Source organism: Dromaius novaehollandiae, chromosome 2, assembly GCF_036370855.1.
Source record: "Dromaius novaehollandiae isolate bDroNov1 chromosome 2, bDroNov1.hap1, whole genome shotgun sequence".
Taxonomy (NCBI): Eukaryota; Metazoa; Chordata; class Aves; order Casuariiformes; family Dromaiidae; genus Dromaius; species Dromaius novaehollandiae.
In genome coordinates, this window is record NC_088099.1 from 157,710,100 (window position 1) to 157,728,434 (window position 18,335).

The 18,335-nt window shown below is 44.5% G+C and overlaps 1 protein-coding gene across 11 annotated transcripts in view; it reads right to left on the reverse strand.

Annotated features, from left to right (window-relative positions):
- MTSS1 (MTSS I-BAR domain containing 1) overlaps window positions 1–18,335 on the reverse strand; it is a 120,216-nt gene that overhangs the window by 22,579 nt on the left and 79,302 nt on the right. For 6 of the 11 annotated variants that reach the window (XM_026110138.2, XM_064507851.1, XM_026110139.2 and 3 more), the window contains exons 4-7: window positions 11,843–11,927; window positions 10,368–10,459; window positions 8,738–8,812; window positions 3,087–3,098 (exon numbers count right to left, since the gene is read on the reverse strand). In XM_026110138.2, coding sequence (XP_025965923.2) covers window positions 3,087–3,098; window positions 8,738–8,812; window positions 10,368–10,459; window positions 11,843–11,927 — 264 coding nt within the window. The remainder of the gene's footprint in view (window positions 1–3,086; window positions 3,099–8,737; window positions 8,813–10,367; window positions 10,460–11,842; window positions 11,928–18,335) is intronic. The other 5 variants (XM_026110143.2, XM_026110140.2, XM_026110135.2 and 2 more) reach the window with 1 other exon arrangement.

Below are 18,335 nucleotides of genomic sequence, written 5' to 3' on the forward strand. Positions count from 1 at the left end.
ACACTTCCCTGGAGTTGTGCTTTCAAACTCCTTACAAAACTGAGATTTACATTACTACCCAGAACCTTTATTTGGAGAGCTGCCTGGAAATGACTGCAGGTGAAGTAAGCTCATGTTCTTCAACCCTAGATACTGGATCGTTCGTATGGCTGTACCAGATGCAAAACATATAAACTGCTAACTAAATCATGCACCCACCAGTTCAACTCTGGAGAACTGCTGTGTATAAAACCACATAGCTCTCCAGCACCCTTTGCACCTCTGTAACATTTGTATTTTACTCCCTTAAGTGAATCAGGAAATTAATAGACATACCATCTACTCACAACCACTTTTACGGAGCTGAGGCTCTTGGGTGCCTGTGCAGTCAGTGAAAACAGCCAAGCTCTCCAAGGCGTAATTCACAGCAGTGAACCAGCTTAGGTGCTCTGAATCGCCTGGATGAGCTTCTCAAGTCAGATGTCTACAGGGCACAAAAACAGCTCTCTCTCAACCCTTTTCCTCCTGAGCACAGCCCCGGGCAGCCCTCCTACGCCTGGGGACACCGAGGACGCGTGGGAAGGCTGCGCATCTCCGTTGCTCCCCACTGGCCTCCGGCCTTCCTTGGTCCAAACCCGCTACGTTTCTCAGGAGGAAACATCAGTGTCAAAAGCCATTGTAGACACCAGGTCTCCAGGGCACCAGGGCTACAAACCCTGTGGGCACTGCATCCCCTGCTTGAGATCGATGATGGTTTTTCCCCTTTGAATTGTCAGGGAAGGTCACTTATTTAGGGTATCCCTGACAACCGACTGCGCTGTTTTTGTAGTCTATTGGAAAATCTATTGCAATCTATTTTTGTGGATATGAGCTACACTTTCATAAGGAACATTAACAATTGATTATTCTCTCTAGCACAGTAAAGGCTTTAGGTTACACATTTAGAAACGTTTCCAAACCAATGCAATTTTTATAACGACAGAAAATAGTTCCAGAACAGTCTCATCATTTAGCACGTGATGGTGATGGTGGGCAAAGGTGGACCTGAACGGACACTCCTACCCCAGCTGCAGACTGGTTTGAACAACGCACCAAAACACTGAGCTCTAGAAATGGTCAAACTTGTCCACTGTAGTCACCAATCTCTGACTTGGAGTCAGCCAGAAATGAGTATGCTGTAAGGATGGCTCTGCAAAACGCATCCCTTTGCACGCAGAAGAACGAGATAATCTGAAAAGCCAGGAGAAATGTGAATCCACCCTTTCTCCAAAGGGAGCTTTGGTGCTGTAGTGAGGAACAGAAATGCAGAACCAGAAGTTACAGCTTGCCTGCATCCTGCCAGGACCAAAAGCAGCAGAGAGAGCAAACTCCAGTTGCTGAATCACTTTTCATCAATATTGACATGAATCCACCATTACTCACCAAATAGTCTTCATATGTTATGTTCAGAGAGGGTGTTTCACATCACTCGCATGACATGCAAGAGCTTTAAAGGACTGATGTGCATTAAAACATCAGTTTTATAGTGGTCTATGGCTAAAAGCCTCATGCAAATTCTTAAATAACCACTGTTTGAAATAAAACTTCAGTCAAAGGAATATATTAGGGAGAAGACAAAAGGTAAGTCTAATTTTCAACCCAATTTCATGCTTATATTTTATAAGGCAACTTAACTAGCAAAACTATCAACAATAGCAAAGAGCAGCAATGATTTTTAAATGCTCAGTCTAAGTCTGACTGCTAAAGTTATGCTATTATTGGCAAAGTAGATAATGCAATAAATATTGGTGAAATTAATATTTTCCATGTTCCCATTCTCACCTAAAGACTGCTCCCTCTCATTCTTTTGGGGTGTCTTAAAAATTCCACATGGACACTTTATAGGGAGTGCCAGCATTGACACTGTATAATCAAATGCTGAGCGCACATCTACCAGTAGAAACCAAAACGAGCTCAAAACCATTCGTCCCCAAATCGTTTCCTTCACAACAGCATACCTGCTCAATCTTCCAGGATGAGCAACTCCTTTGAGTCCTGCACAGTAAAGTCAACAAACTAATAAGGACCTAGACTGAGAATAACGCAATCCTGTAGCAGCTTACAGAAAGGTGGAAAACCTCATTGCTGGGGTTAACTTTAGAAGCTAATTCCAGAAATTCAGCAACCAAATCTGAGTCTTTCCAGCGACTGCTGGAGATCTGAATCAGCTGCCAATGTTCCCAAGTACTAAGCTGTCTCTTAAAAGACAACGTCCAAGTTATCAAAGGAAACTTGCAGATCGAATTGCGAACCAGGAAAAACAAAGTGCAGTTTCAAACCAGGAGCCCAGGTGGTAGGTGCCCAGTGCCCAGCTCCAGGAGCCCAGCCGAGGCACCTCGATTAAGAGCCTCCCTGTCTGATCAATCTAGGCTCTTCCAGAGGGCAGTTTTAAACACCTCCATGATTATTCCTACCAGCTGAGGTCTGGTATTTTCTCTCAAACACACTAAATTTCACTTCAGAGAAGATCAAGGCAACTACTTCACATTTTCAATATAACGACTGAAGATAGCACTCCGACTTAAACAGATTAAAGGTGTGATCAGGCAGCAGAAAAGGAAACAGTTGTGAGGCCAATTCCACCCCTTCCCCAGCATGAAGTTATACGTGATTTCTTATCTATCATTTAAGAAAGGTGCATGCGAATTTCAGAGAAAAGGGATTTGGACCACAGGTTTACAAAAAACACCACTAAGGACTAAGCTCTAGACTTTAAAAGTCATATTAACAATAAGATATTCAATTATGGGAACATCACCTTGATGACAAGTCTATTCTATTTAGCTTCTCTCGCAACTGTGATACAATTTAATCAGTCCATGTTAATCCCTTTCTAAAATAAACCAGAGGTTCGGCTACAAAACCGATTTTCTTCTTTTACAGTGCTCCAATTAGATGCCAAAAGAAGATACAAATCAAAAGATAGTTTGTTCACTGAGATTGGGCAATGTTTTAGTTTCATTAGAAATTAAAGTCTAGGCAGTTAGTGAAGACCAGACACCATAAAGAGGCCACAGCAAGGGCTACAATAAACCAGCCACCAGGGTTACAGCATGGCACAGACTTACCCAGAGCCTCAGCTGTCAGGCAGGTGCGCATGATGAGAAATTGCAGGACACAAAATTGACACAGAAAGGAAAATAAAAAAAGTCAAACTGGTATTCCAGCACTCCTAGAGTTTAGACATTATCATCAGCTCTGAGACAGGAGAGTGAGCAGTTTGGAGTAGCCTATTTTGACTTCTGCTGCTGCTAAAGGCAAACGCATTAGCTTTGCTTACTGATGAGCTGCTGTAAATCAAACACCCGGTTATTTATCATGCAGTTTTATTTTAAGAAATTTAAACAGTTTAGGAACTCTGTTCGGCTTGCAGACTCTTAGGCAAGAACACGGTAATGTGTGTTTCAGAGAAAGTGCACGACATAGCCAACCGTCAGACTCTGCTCGAGCGGGGGAAGAGGCACAAGGTGCACACCCCAGTGCGGAAAGGGGAACCTCGGAAACTCGGAAACCCGAGGCGGCTGCCGCACTAGTAACCACAGCACTTTTTGATGCTCTCCACTGCCATTACATTAATAGATTGTTAATTAAATGAAACACTAATTGCCGATGCAGTGTGGAAGAACATCAAAAAGATTAACCGTGATATGCACGTTTTAATTAGAAGAAGTTTATATTAAGCTCTGCAATAACCCTGGCTAGATGTCAAGAAGAAAAGTGTCAAATGACATTCAAACTCAAGGAATGAAATTGAAACTCAGAAAGATCTGCGGTCACTGAGCTGGCAACATGTCTTCACTGAAGTTTTATAAAGTGGAGCTTACATTGCAAAGGCTGGGCCGGGGCAGGGGGGAACTCAGGCACTACAAAAATCCACACAGGATTTTTCCCTGAAACAGATAAGGATAATTTGCTAATTAGTTCCCCTCCTCCTGAGCCATATCATATCTGCAGAGCGAGTCCTGGCTCTCCCTTCGCTCATCACCCCACGCTTGATCCATTTGAAGAAACAAGCTAGTGGAGCCGGGGTCCGCTCAGAGGTCCTCCCTCCCCAGACTGTCACTCCGGGACAGTGCTAAGCACAGGACCAGGCAAAGTACCCGAACGAGGAGGTCTGCATTTGCTTAAAAACTGGGATGTTCCTCAGTTATAATTGTGTGGAAGAGTTTCGTGTTTTTTAGCTAAGAGTCATAGGATTTGCACAACCATCCCTGAGAACAGTACAGCAATTATTATAGTTTGCAAAGACCAGAGTGTACAACAAAAACAGCTGCAAAGGCTCTAAAAACACAAACATGTCATCTCAGCTAAGTGGGAGGAGGGAGAAGAAAAGGCACTTTCGACAGTATTACATTAAGTTGATCATCATCCTGCTCTCTCAATTTCATTAAAAGGCTGGTAAGCATACTTTCAAAAACCGCTGAATAACGCAAAGTACAGGTTGTGCATTTGGATACTCAGCACTGACAAGACAAGATGAAATGTTGTGCTGAATGTTTATGGCACTCTGCAGAAACATCTCTGAATAAAGGCAAAATTCAGCTTTTACATTAATATATGTTATAATAGTCTTGGTCTTTTATTGGGACTGTTATATGTAATTCCTTTTCAAAAATCCCTTTGGATTTAAACACTTTTCTTCTCAAAGTTAGCACACAGTACCATGCGAATAGCCTCAAAGTGAAACCTTCCAGATATGCTATGAGCCGAATTGAAACCTGTCTACTCAATCATAAATGTCCAAAGTCAAAAAATACAGAGAAAAAAGCCAACACACACACACACCAGATTTCACATGATATGTTGTTATATATTAAGTTAGTCATTTCAGTGTTACAGTTAGATCCTTTTTTCTTTTTTTTCCTTCTTCTTTTTTTGGAACTAGAAGTCATGCATTTTGTTAACCTTCCGAAATGGTCACAGGCAGAGCCAAAGCTGCTGCTGCCTTTTCTCTGAGCTCAGTATAGCTGCAATAACTTCTAGCAGCTATAGCTTTAACTCTAGAGGCCTTGACTCAGCATAAAACCTAAACATGGCTTCGTTTTAAATATACGCATAATTATTCTGCTGAATCAGGTTAGGTAGGCCGATTTTTGATGTCCAACGCTTGTCTGAAAACAAAGAGCAATTTGTAAGATGGTGTACATAAGTTCATCCACTGGGTAGCCTCATCCGTTTAGAAACTGGGGAAAAGAGCAAAGTTTCAGTGCTGGGGAGGCGATGTGCCCTACAGGCCTCACCTCCTGGGAACATGGCTCTAAGGAGAGAGGAGCAGGACACCCCAGGGACCACATCTGGTTCTCCAGGATCCTATTTAGACTGCACATATTTTGACTTCACATGGATTTCTTACAGTCTAAGATACCAAAAAGAATGAAAATCACTCCTGAAAGGTCCTTCAAAGCACAATACTTTCATTTCCACAAAGACTTGTCATTTATCAGCTATACTCCAGCAAACTTCTAAAAAGGACTCATAGGACCTTTTGGGTTTGTTTCGGAAGTCTGTTGTTTTCCTAACCATTTCCTGCTTTGGAAGTACCTTTATTGCAATTAAAAAATAAACAACAAAAAACAAACCTACTCTGCAAACATTGAGAAACGATCTCAAATGCCAGACCTGAACTTTTAGCTTGGCTGCATGGAATCGGACCAGACAGACCATGCAAAGCCAGAGAAGAGGCAAACCCCAACGTTCCCATCCCTTTGGTGCTCCAGGGATGCCCGACCTGCAGCATGCCTGCCGGGATGAGCCACACGGACCACAGACCTCTCCCCCAAAGCCCTGGAGATGCAAGCAAGGAGTGAGCAGCTACCATGCAAGGGGCAGGCCAGATGCTGCAGGACATAGGCTCTGCAGCCTGACACGATGGTGAGAGAGGACACCACCGTCATAACACATGCGAGTGAGAAGTGCAGGGCTGTATCTCAGCTTCTAGATCTAAAGCTGTCCAAAGCAAACCACTGCCCCATCCAGCCATGGCAGAAAGCTTGCTTAGAAAAAGCTTGAAAGGCAATTTTAGTAGCATGCACAGTATTTAATCAAATCCAGAACTGGGCAAACATCTCACTTGCCCACAGATGATCGTAAGGTCAATTCAAAACCATTCTTACGAGCACTAGGCAGAGAATGGGTTTGCTGTTTTAGAGGTCCTGTGAGTCAGTAACTTTGCAGAAAATCAAGGGACAGGCCCTGCTCAAGGAAGAACAGCACAAAAGAGCAAGTCTGATCAACAAGGAAACAGAAGAGCTGAAGACACAATAAAGGGAGCGTCCATGCACTCAGCCACATGCCGGGAGCAGGTCACCAGAGACTTTCCCTGCCAGCAAGTTCAAACCTCACTTGTGACCCAAAGCAAAATCGGTTTGAGCGAGCTACCGTTTTGTAAATAAACCCCTTCTTGTTTATGTTTTTGCCTCAGCGAAAAAAGCAACGTACTGCACAATGTACCACAAAGAGACCTGTCAGGAGAAGACATACAACAAAGTTCACACAGTAACATCTGACACTGCTCTTACAAATTCAAACAAATGCTTTCCTCCTGCAAGGTAAGGATCAAAAAGGCAAAGAAGGCAAAAGGCACCTGCTACGTTTTTCCCTTCTATATTTAACTGCTTTAACTAGTCTGTCAAAAGATAGATTTTCCTCCCACTTCCCTCCCATCTGTGCCTGGCAGGTTCAGGTATTTGTTCTCACGTCTGCACGAGCCTCAGCACCTCGCTGCGTCTCTCCTTCCCACGGGCAGAGGGAACAGACGTTTACAGCTCTGAGCTCCTAAAAAAGTTATTGCAGCTCCTCCTTTTCCTTGTGCTGGCTACCTGGGTGCCTTCATCACCTCCATCATCCCCACGCACCTCTCTTTGCAGCTGGCTTTCACCCTGCCTCAGCCCCATTCGGCTTCAGTTCTGGACCCAAGTGCCACGTGTGTGACACCGGTTCGAGATCCCACTGCCTGGAAATACAGGAGGTTCACTGACAGCTCTGAGAGCATCTCCTAACATTGCAAAATGAAGCGAGGGAATGGCTCTAAAAAAATAATCAAGATACTTAATTGCAGCACTGCTGCTATAAAAACGATAGCAAAATGAGGCCTATTCCACTCCCCACTAAAGATGTTTAATTCTGAAGCAGGACAAGACACTGGTGGGCTGACCTCCTCTTGGTTAGGCACGGCATGTTCAGGGGAGGGAGAGAGGAACCCAAAATGCAGGGAGAAAGCACGAGAGCTTCAGCCTACTTGCTTTAACTATTGCTGACAGAACAAAATATCTGTCAACTTAGAGGAACAAGCTCCAGCTTAATCACTGATCATTCCCAGGACATGGACATGCTCTTCTCAGTTCCCACCTCCTGGACACCAAGGGACTGCTCCTGTTACAGTGAACAACAGGGGTCAGACCAGAAAGGGGGAAGGAAGGGAAGAGAGAGGGAGGGAACAGTACACTCTCTAAAGCAGTGTCTGAAATCAGGCAATTCATCGCACAAAATGGTAAACAAGTTAACAAAACAACCAAAAAAAGGTCTTATCACAAAAAAAAAAAAATCACATCCCCTAATGATAAACATTCTGACCCAAAATGCTGGACTTCTCCAGCAACACACAGACGCACTCACTGGGCACACGTAGCTAAGCTCTTCTGTTAGCTTGCGTCTTTCCGTGCCCTTCCTCATCCCTCTTGTAAGTCAGTTAAAATTGAAGAGCAGTTTGCCAGCCATGTGGCTCTACCACTGTAATCATTAACTCACCTATTCGGAAGGACAGCTAGGGATCACCTGCTCTGGATAAAGTACAATAGGTCTAAACTTACAGGTTTTGAAAAGTTCAAGAAACTCCTGGCCCCAGTGTTCATTCTGCTCACGTTCCAGGCTCATAGTTTTTAGGCAGGAGGGGAAGCACAAGCTGCAACCTGCAGCCCGAGAGCTGTTGAAAGCTGGTAGGAGCCCAGAGCCAGGAAAGGGAGCGAGCAAATCTGCTTCCATACAAGCTCCAGATGAGTTTGCACCTAGCTAAATAACACCCTTAGTGATGGTAATGCTGCAAGTATCTGAGTGGATGCATGTTTCCACGAATATGATGAAGAAACTCCTATGACAAGTTGGTGGTGGGAGAGCAATAGAAGCATGAGGTTCAGCTGCTAAAAGGGAAAGACCCCTTTTGTGGAGACCTCCCATTCCTTTCCTACTCATCTCTAGTTTTCTATGGTTGCCAAGCGCCCTCCCTGATGACAACCCATACCACCTTCTTACACACTGAGGAATAATGTAAGATTTAGGAGATTATAGGCTGCAAAAAAAAAAAAAAAAAAAAAAAAGAGGGTGGAAAGGCAGAACAGCGAGAAATGTTAATAGTTACAGAGCATTTACATAATGGCTTTTTTATATTATTCCAAAAGATTGTAGAATATTTTACAGGTATCTGCATGCGTCGTGTTACAGCATCAATGCTCTTAACAGGAATCAGTTAGCAGCAAGTGTTCTGTTTCAAAAAATGACTGACTCTGTACAAACAGCTTCAAAGCTTTTGTGTAAGAACATTAGACAGCAGCATTCAAATATGATTTAAGTGACACAGAGTAATTGTACCCTGGTATTCAAGCACATATCAGTAGTACATTACAGGGGACTGAGCTATTAGACTAGAAAGCCCTGTTGTTGTTCAATCTGCGTCAATAAGCACAGCACAAAAGGTGCTTAAGAGCACAAGTATGGAGCAAGTTACCTTTCTTTGCTTTCTTCTGCAGCTTCAGTGTGTCAGACGACTTCTTTTTTATCTCTTGGCGGGCTTTTTTGTATTCTAAAAAACACACAGTCTCTGTATCAACACACTTGATATTAAAATAAAGGATTTTCACAGAAAAGGCTATGCTTAAAGACATTAGACTACGAATTTTAAGAGGACAGTTATTTTTAATCAAAACAGCTTAGAATTCATGTTTTGTAGTGCCTATATGTTTGGCTAAATAAAATGTTTTAGGGTGCGAGCGCATTCAAACTGAATCTTTCCCAAACAAACAAGTCTTTACAGAAGTAACAGCTGAGAACACAGTACAAAATGAGAGTGCTTTTTGTTTGAGAGACTCATCCACTCTCAGGAACAGAAAATGGAGATGACAGGCTTCTCAAAACATCTGTGTTCAAACACCAGGATCCCGAAATGGCAAGGCAGAGAAGATCCTATGATCCCTATCCAGCAGGAAAGCCAGGCAGAGGGAGAGGGTGCTAAGACTTTGCCCAAGAAAGGGTCATGTTGCCAGCTCTTGCACATGAAGTGGAGCATACTGCAGCTGTCCTCATTTTTAGATGAGCTGCAAACCCCAGGAGAATTAAAAACCCAGAACAAAATATTCCACCTCCATCTAGGCACGCTAAAGATACCAGATATGAAAGTTGATAGTAAAAAAAAATAAAAATAAAAAAAGAAGATGGAAAGTATGTATGGGTCTTCACATACACACACTTTAACAGAGGAGGTCAATGTTACTGCTCTTCTACAGATGGGAAAACAGAAGCAGGCTGGTGGCAGGCACAGGAACTGTGTCTGGGCCAGCCACACCTCCAACACCCAACCCTGTCCCCTAAACTCTGGGGGTCTCTGCATTTTGGTGAGTTGGCCCTACCTCCCCGTAATAAACCACCATGGTGCTGCTTTTACCAGGCAGAGCAAAGTCTTGAATTTTCAAGGGTCAGTGGTGAACCGTGACCAGCTTTTAGTGCCTGTGCTAGAGGGCCATCATCCCCTGGCAGGAGCTTTGCAAAGCTGAAGCCATCTACCCACAAGCTCTAGCCGTGCAGGACCCCGCTGCCCCCTGCTCGCTCCCCCAGGAAAGCCTCCGTAGTGTGCTCAGCACTGCAGCTCTGAGCACCTCGGGTGCAACGACACAGCTTTGCAGCTCCCTGGGTACACATCTCTGTATCCCACCAGATATAAAATAACTGCACTGAATGTTTTAGAGAGCTGTGCTTTCTCTGGAGAATGCTATGGCTGAGACATACCGTGATCTCACAGTTAGTTTTTAACTACACCTCAGAGCTTTGCAGAGATAGATGTGGCATCCTCTGCACTATGGGAGATCATATAGCGAGAGTATACTAACTGAGTTAAAACCAATGACTGCCTACCAGCCTAGAAAAAAAACCTATCACTTGGGGTCCTGCAAACTACACCTTCAAAATATATGTGCAAGAGTGAAAAAATGTTAGGCACTTTTGGATGTAGTGTTTTAAAAGAGAAAAGTTGCTATACATATTTAAGCATGCGTCATTTCATTCCCCAGTACAACCATTAAAAGAGGAAGAAAAACTGGTATTACAATTTTACTCCTATTAAAGAATTCTTCCTCTGTAACTACCTTTTGCATGGTCTTTATCCAGTTGATTGGCCACTTTCTTCCACTCTTCCATCTGTTCTTGAAGTGGGTTTATCAGACAGTCAATTAAAGCACTAATTTTGTTGAAAAAACACAAAGAGCAATCAAATCATGCAGATGCCCCTATTCTTACATAGAGAACCAAGGTCAACACTGGAATATTTTTACTTTTTGCTGCGACAGCTACCAGTGTCACAATGTAAATATCAGAACACAAAAATGCATGAGCTGGAGAAAGCTAAAGAAAGGACTGGATCAAAAAGTCCCCATCACAAGATAAACCAGAATTACTGTGCAGCAGTTCGTGGCGGGGAGGAACTGAGTGTAAACCAGAGGAGTGACCTGAAACAGGGCCAACGTAAACAGCTAGATCCCACTCATCCGGCACGCAAAGAGTAGTCTACACAAACACCCTGGAGACTGAAGGGTTTTACGTGCCCGTGAAGGTTATAAACTTACGCAGGACACGTACATGCACAGGATGACAGCGAGCAGCTGTAGGAGCTATCAGCATCCTGCCCACTAAGCAGCCTCACCTCTCACCAGCCGGGGCTCGAGCGAGGAGGTAAGTCAGACTCCGCGCCCATGCCGTGCCTGGCACTGCTACTGGGAATAGTAAGCAAGAAGAGCCATAGGAGCAGCGGAGTTTGTGATACAACACTAGCAAGGCTGCGCTAGGTTAACTGGATTGAGACGGCACTATTGAAACAGCTAACTCTGGGTAAACAGAGGTGAAAGTTCCCTCTGTGAAGCCAATTCCTTCACAAATACCTTTTAAAAAATAAAGGGGAGAAATCTCAAGTCATCAAGCAAATGGTAAAGCATTACTTGGTTCACCTCGGGTCAAGTACTCATTTTGCATCTCTGGTTAAAGAGAAACACGTGTACATACTACAGAAGCAGGCTGTGCTTTATGTATAGCCCCGCTTACTTGCAAGTTGCTACTCTCCCATTACCTTCACAGTCCGACTTTAACTGGAAGAAAGGGATGATGGAATTTAACTTTTCCATATTAACTTCTTTTTTGGTTGCAAGCTATTTGGGTTCTCAGGTAAGTCAAAGCAGCAGCACAATACTGCTGCTGCTTTCAGACTTGGTGAAAAGGCTTAAAGTCCCAAAACACAAGGACAGGTCCCTTGCCCCATCGGCAGGCTGCTCAGCACCGACTGACAAACTGACGATGGGAACTTGCAGCATTTAGTGTGATTTGAGGCGATGAGTCCAAATCCTAGAAGATGCAGGGAAATGCTGTGTTTCCTGGCTTTTAAAACACTTAGCGTGCTGGGGGAGAGAGGAGAAAGGCTGTTCTCACCGAGATCAGCTGGAAAGCCAATGCTGGGGAACAGCTTTATGCATTCCTCAGTAACAGGGGCTGCACAACAGCTACGCTGTAATTGCGGTCCAGCAGCTAACGAGAGCCAAATCTCGGGCTCCGGGCCAGGCACAGAACCACTCACCTGGAGAACTGCCTGAGTTTGGACTCTATACTCCTGTGTCTCATACACATCCTGGTCAGGGCAGATCCAATCTCTCGGGTGCCACCTGCAAAACAAAATGTGAGGAAGGTGAGACGTCTGATAAGACGCCTTCCTGTGACGGAGGCATGGCAATTCAAAAGAGCGTGCCAACTCTTACGCAGCAACTCAAAACCGTATTTGTAGTATACAATCACCATAAAATCAGCCAGGCTATCAACCAGGCAGAACTTAGTGGTGTCAGTCACCGTGGGGAGAGACCAGAACTGAACCATTAAGCAGGATTAAAGCAGTTCTTCTCGGCAGCTCTTTGTGCGGTGAGGCCCAACTCCTTGGCAGAAGGATTGAGGAAACAGGGCTGGAGATGTCAAAGCACAGGGGAAGAAGCCTGGCAGAACACCGAGCATCTACAGCCAGGTGGGTTGTCAGCAGTACGCCGAATTTCTGAAACAAATCCAGCCGTTTGATCCAATTTTCTCATAACCAGGTTCTTTACACCAATGCTCAAAAAGGATTTTACTTTTCCAGAATACGTAACTAACCCTATCTACTCCCTCATGCATTGATGAAGATATGCATCACGGACATATTGTCACCATACCTGGATCTCAGATCAGGCATCTAGTTATCACTAAATGCCAGAAGATGGCACTATTTGCTCTACGCCCCGACTCACTTCAGTTCCTCTGACAACTGCATAACGGGAATAATTTTTAGCAACTCTTCCTCTTCCAGAGTTTTTCTTCTTAAAACCGCAAGTTCCACTATTTCCCACTTTGATCAGCATTTCCAACTTTGATCAGCACGTTAGATTTCAATATTATTTTGTTTCAGTGAGCTTTAGTTTTGATAACAACTTAGTCCTCATCTGCAAACCAAATCTATTATCAGAGAACAAACATCAACTTTTGCACCAAGCCTTTCCAAACTGTAACGGTCTGCAGAACAATGAAGATACCCACATCTATTTTAAGGTCTCATCTAATTATGAAACTAGCCTCAGTCTTGTAACGTACAGTATGATATCCTTCTTAGGCTTTGCTCATTTTTTCCCTTGAAAAATGGTACGGTGCAAGAAAAAAAAATTCAAGCAAAAAAGCTTGATGTCTTTAATCGTTTTATTTATTTTTTTTAAACACAAAATCGAAAGTTACCATTTCCCTGCATTCTTACAGAATTAAACTCTGTGCCCACAAAACAGTGCTGGAACAAAGACACTAAATAACTGGAGCAGATTTTGGCTACTGGGTATTTTCCATTGTTCAAAAAGATAAACACCAAGTCCTTTGTCACTCGCTCACTTACTTGTATTTTTATAAGGAGCTTTTGAAATCACGTTCTTCGGTACGGCTGAAGAGCTGCGGCCTCGCTAGGTGACGGGGCCAAGCGCAGCTTGGAGCTCAGCGGAGGAAAACCTCCAACAGAGATACCAAGCAAAAGGGGCTGAGAAATGACCCAGAGAGCTTCCATGGCCGTCAGCAGAGCGAATCTCATGCTGAAAAACTTAAGTGTTAAGGCCTGTCAATGGTTAATTGACAGTGCTTTCCTAAGCCCCACCATAAGAAAGAAAGGGAAGAGTCATTTTAGAACAATAAATAGGAAATAAGGCACCATGTGCTTCGGAGAGGAGGAAACCAGGGTCAGCTACTATTAATATTAAACTGCAAGGTAACAATATTTTAACTGAAACACCAATAACCAAAGTTTAAATATATTTCACAGAGTACAGATGAATGGGCAAGGTCAGCAAAATAGCTATGCAAAATTAGGTCTACAGTGGCTTTTTTTCTTTTTTTTTTCTTTTTTTTTAAACCAAAGACACTGGTTTGGGGTATGGGAAGTTACTGTTTTTTGGTTTTGGGGTTTTTTTTAAACTGTTCTTCCCATCTTTTGCAACCTCATGTTATCCTAAAGAGTTTATAAGAGCATGGAAATACCAGGTGCTAGCTATTCTAGGAATGACAACTACCCTAACAGAGCAAAGGAAAAAGGATAAGACCAGTTCTGAAGAGTTTTTAACGGCCCTTTTGGAAACAAGGCGTTGCGGAAAATGGGTTTCGGAGCACGCACGGGAAGGGAATGAGCCGCGCCACGGGCAAGCATGGAAGGGCAGCGCCGGATCGTGGGTGGGTGGTGAGGAGAGGCCCGCAGGGTCAGGGCTTAGCAGGCAATGGTGCTACTAAATGAACCTAAAGTGATGAACCAAGTTTGACTATGCTGGACATGAGATTTCTGCAGCACGGCAGAACATGCACACCTTAACCCATCCGGGGTGAGCGCCCTGCCCGTACTCATGCGCTGAGCCGGGACGCGTGCAGCGCGGAGGGTTTATCTACCGGGCACCAGGTTGCCACCAGGGCTGGTCCCACCACCACGGCGGCACTGGTGCGCCCGTTTCTGAAGGGCTGGGACCAGCTGCCTACACAAACTGGCACAAGTAAACCATTTTGTAGCACTGGAGCTGGCTCAAAAACGTCCAACCATGGAGAGGGACGGCAGATGGGATTTTTTTATCCCAACCCAGCCAGACAGCCTTAGTAAGAAAGAGCAATATATGCTTTATTTATATAAATTATTGCTTGGCATTAGCCTAGTGGTTCACCCACTCACAGAATGAAAGGGTTAATCATTCGTATCATACACGCTCTACAAAACAGGGTCTGACCTTGCAAACAATACCAATGTGCACACGAATCTTTAGATTGGAAATGCAGCCCAGTATTTCAAGTGTAAGGCTAAAGAGCTTTCAAAATCTGATTACTGCACTGGGCTATGCCAGGATCATAAGGCACCTAGTTAAGCCTCCAAGTTCATTTACGGTTTTTCTTCCCCAAAAGACTGGCTCCATAAGTGTCCAGTTCCTTATTTGTTCCAGGATAGAGCTGTGCAGCGGGAGGGCAGTACACCAAGTGGAGATAGCTGGTTTTTCAGGGCTACCAACACACATGCTTGGTGGCCATGAGCACATCTGAGCCAGAAGTGCATGAGGAGCATGCTCAAAGTACCGCCAGTCTTCACGTCACTCAAAGCAGGTCCCCAGCACAAAGTCATGACGCTCTCCAGTAGCTAAAAATTTCCTGAAGATAAATATAGTGGCCAGGTTAGCAAACTTTTAGTCAGACCAAGAGTGAACTGGAAGACCTGGGCTCTATTCACTGCTCTCCAGCTGTTTAAGTCAAACTCCTTTGCCTTTGGCTCTCCATTTATAAAATGAGGCTAGGAATTACCTGCTTCTCTGACACACTACAATAATTCATCCGTTAAGGCAAACAATGCTTGGGAACCATGTAAAGTAACAGTACGAAACCAGAGACTAAAGCTGCATTCATGAGAATTCCCTACTCAAAGAAAGTGGTTTAACAAAACACCCAAATTTGATCCAAAAGTGGGTGATGACATCAGACTCACTTCTCATATGTAAAAGGCAACTCTGCAAGACAAGCGTGTTTTTGCTCTTACCTGCCATGCTTTTCCCTACTCCTGCCTAAACCCATGAAAGGCCAAAAAACTCTCTCTCATGCAAGATAATTAAATGAAAGCCTGTGGGCCAGCGCGCTACAATGAGTGCACTATGAAGCCATAAATGATGCTCTTTCTGCACTTGTCATTCAACGCTGCAGAGAAGCAACAGGGAGGGATTGTAGCAAAGAGACTCAATTGTTTTATTCAAATCATTATGTTTGCACTTAATAATGCCCACATATGAAGGAAATGACTATCTGATGAAATGCGCAGCTGTACAGCTTCACGGCCTCTGTACGCTCAAAACAGCTCCCTACAATCGACCTCTTATCTTCCTCCTTGGGCTTCAGTTTTGAGCAACCCCGGGCGGCTCAGAAGACGACTGCCTTTTGGGAAGTGCCTTGAAGGCTCCAGCTTATTAACCAGCTCATCTTTATCTTCAAGGGCAGGGTCCAAATGTACCAGTCACTTCACTCTTTCCTGAAAGGGGCGAGGATGATGAAAAATGGGTGTAATACTTTCGTAATTTCAAAGTTATCAGAAGAGGCTTCCATTTCACAGCAGAGATTAAAGCAGCAGCTGAATATAGGCCAGATTATTAAATACTGCTCTGAACATAGAGGCTATGACAGGATGACTAACAGTGGGACGTTTTAAGCTAATGGTCATTACTCAACCCTTATCCAAACTCACGCTGTTAAAAGAGCAAGCAGCCTCCATCGCTGATTGCACAGGGCACGGACCTTGATCTTGCAAAACTGTTTATGCCGATGGCCCCACAAAACCCAAGGATGATGGGATCAGTGCCAGGGTAGCACAGCAGACATGGAGAAGAGGAGGGCTTTTGCCTAAAAGTGACAGTGACTAACACAGGCGTTGTAGGAATCGCCACTGAGACAGGAGCCTAACAGAACTATGGCAGCATGTTTTAGGGTATCAACAGCCTACAGATAAGGCTGGTAAGTTGGAAAAACACATCAAGAACTGCATGCATGGTGGTGTTGTCTAGGATCTACTACCCAGCAAAAAACAAACAAAAAACCCAAAACCAAAAAAAAAAAAATCCACCCTTATTCCTACAGGTGCTAAAAGCCTCTCTGAGCAGCACTCGGCAAATGTCTCTGAAAGCTGCTGTTCCAAACAAGCTAAAAACTGTTTCTTAAGTATTTAAAAATAGTTTTAATTTAGACATCTTTCAAAAAACTGAATCAACAAATGCAAATTAAAGGTCAAAATCATCTAAATATTTCAAATTAGCCAAATTTTAAAAACTCAAACGACGGTGGCAGACCGTTGTCACGTACTGCATATCCCTGTCGCCGTCATTGCAATGGAACAGATTGCTTGCAATGTTCAGCAGAGTGCCCTTTTGGTTAAGTTACTTGGAAAATATATTTATAGGAGCCTGATACTAGCCTGTCGTGCTAACTAGAACTCCATGCAGTCCAGATGATCCTGAGAAGAAAACGTGTTAGGTTCCTGTTTTGCAGAAGACGCTAGCATTTGTTCATGGATGGGGGTAGCAGGGTCTTAAATTGCATTTACATCAGTTTTCCAAAATTAAAAGAGGAAGAAGAGGCAGTGAGCTAAAGCAGTAAAGAATAAGCTAAGACAAGAGGAACAGGAAAACAGAAGCGACCCTAGGCTACAGCCTGCTCTGGCAACCGCCGGCTTCAGGAAGTCCCTAAAACAGGCTGCGAACATGCCCAGTCAGTATGTTAAAAAAGGAAACGCAGGAAAGCTCTTCCGACCTCTCCTAGCCTAGCTGATGCCTCTGCTCAGCATCGCTGGGCCTTGCCACCACACTTTGGCGCTTCTCAGTAATGAAAGCCTCCAGTTTGGCCACATCAAGGCTTTAACGCCACAAAAATAAGGCAGCGTTAGAAGCAGATTTGCTCAGAAGAAGAAATACTGGGCTTGTGTTTTCCAAGGTTATTCACGTTTTCTTCTTTACTAAACATTGATTACTGAACACTACAAGGTCTGACGAACGCTGGTGCTCGGTGAAGCCACCCCTGGTAGCACTGCTGCTACCTCTCCCCATCGCTTTTCAAATTTTGAGCCAAACCTACATTCGAAACCGCTCTATGAATAGCTACGTAAACCTCACCAGCTTAATCCGAGCAGATCCAGCTGCTTTACTCCAAATGCTACTAAGGGCTTAGGGAAGACAACGTGAGTCCCCGTGCTCACAAGCACCTGCAAAGCGGCAGCGAGGACTGCCTCTAACACGCCAGGGAGTCCGGAGCGGCCGGCGGTTTGGGGACAACCTCTCACCCGCGCAGCACCCGGCCCCAAGGCGGGAGGTCAGTGATATCTAAAGAAATATCCCCAACGCGTAGAGCCTTCACTGCACCCAGCAAAAAGACGACAGCCTGGGTGAGCAGACGTGCTGAGCGAGCCGGACCGCTGATTGCAGATCTGGCGGATCTGGCTCTAAATGAACTCCTAATGCCATCCCAATGCGCGAAGGCGGCAGTAATTCAAAATCCTTCTGTTCTTCGGAAGCGCAACCCTTTATTTTGTCTGGGCAGAGCTGTGAGCTGCAAGGTAATCTGATTAGACTCCAGCGATACTCAACAAGGGAAGGAGATAACACACTTAAAGCAAATGGGCTGGAACAGCAAGCGCAATCTCCCTCCGCGCTCGGCATCGCATGCAACCGTTCGCTTTGACCCCTTACTTCCATACAGCAAATGCACAAGCTACAAGTTTTTCTTCTCTTTTTTGGGTTCAGCTACCAGCCTTGCCGACACCACCGGCTCCCAAAGCGAAAAGCGTCCGCAACCACCCAGCTCCCAACCACCCGCGCTGCCAATCGCGCTCCAGCCGGGACTTCAACTGCGACCGAATGGCTGCTGCCTCTGAAACACAGCATCAGGCACGGCTAAGACAAACAGGTGCAAAAAGCAGAACAAAAGCAATCTTTTTTTAATTAAAATCAGCAGATCTAACTGAAACCCCACAGCAAGCAACTCTGCAGACGGAGGCAGGGTTATTTTTACATGCTGCT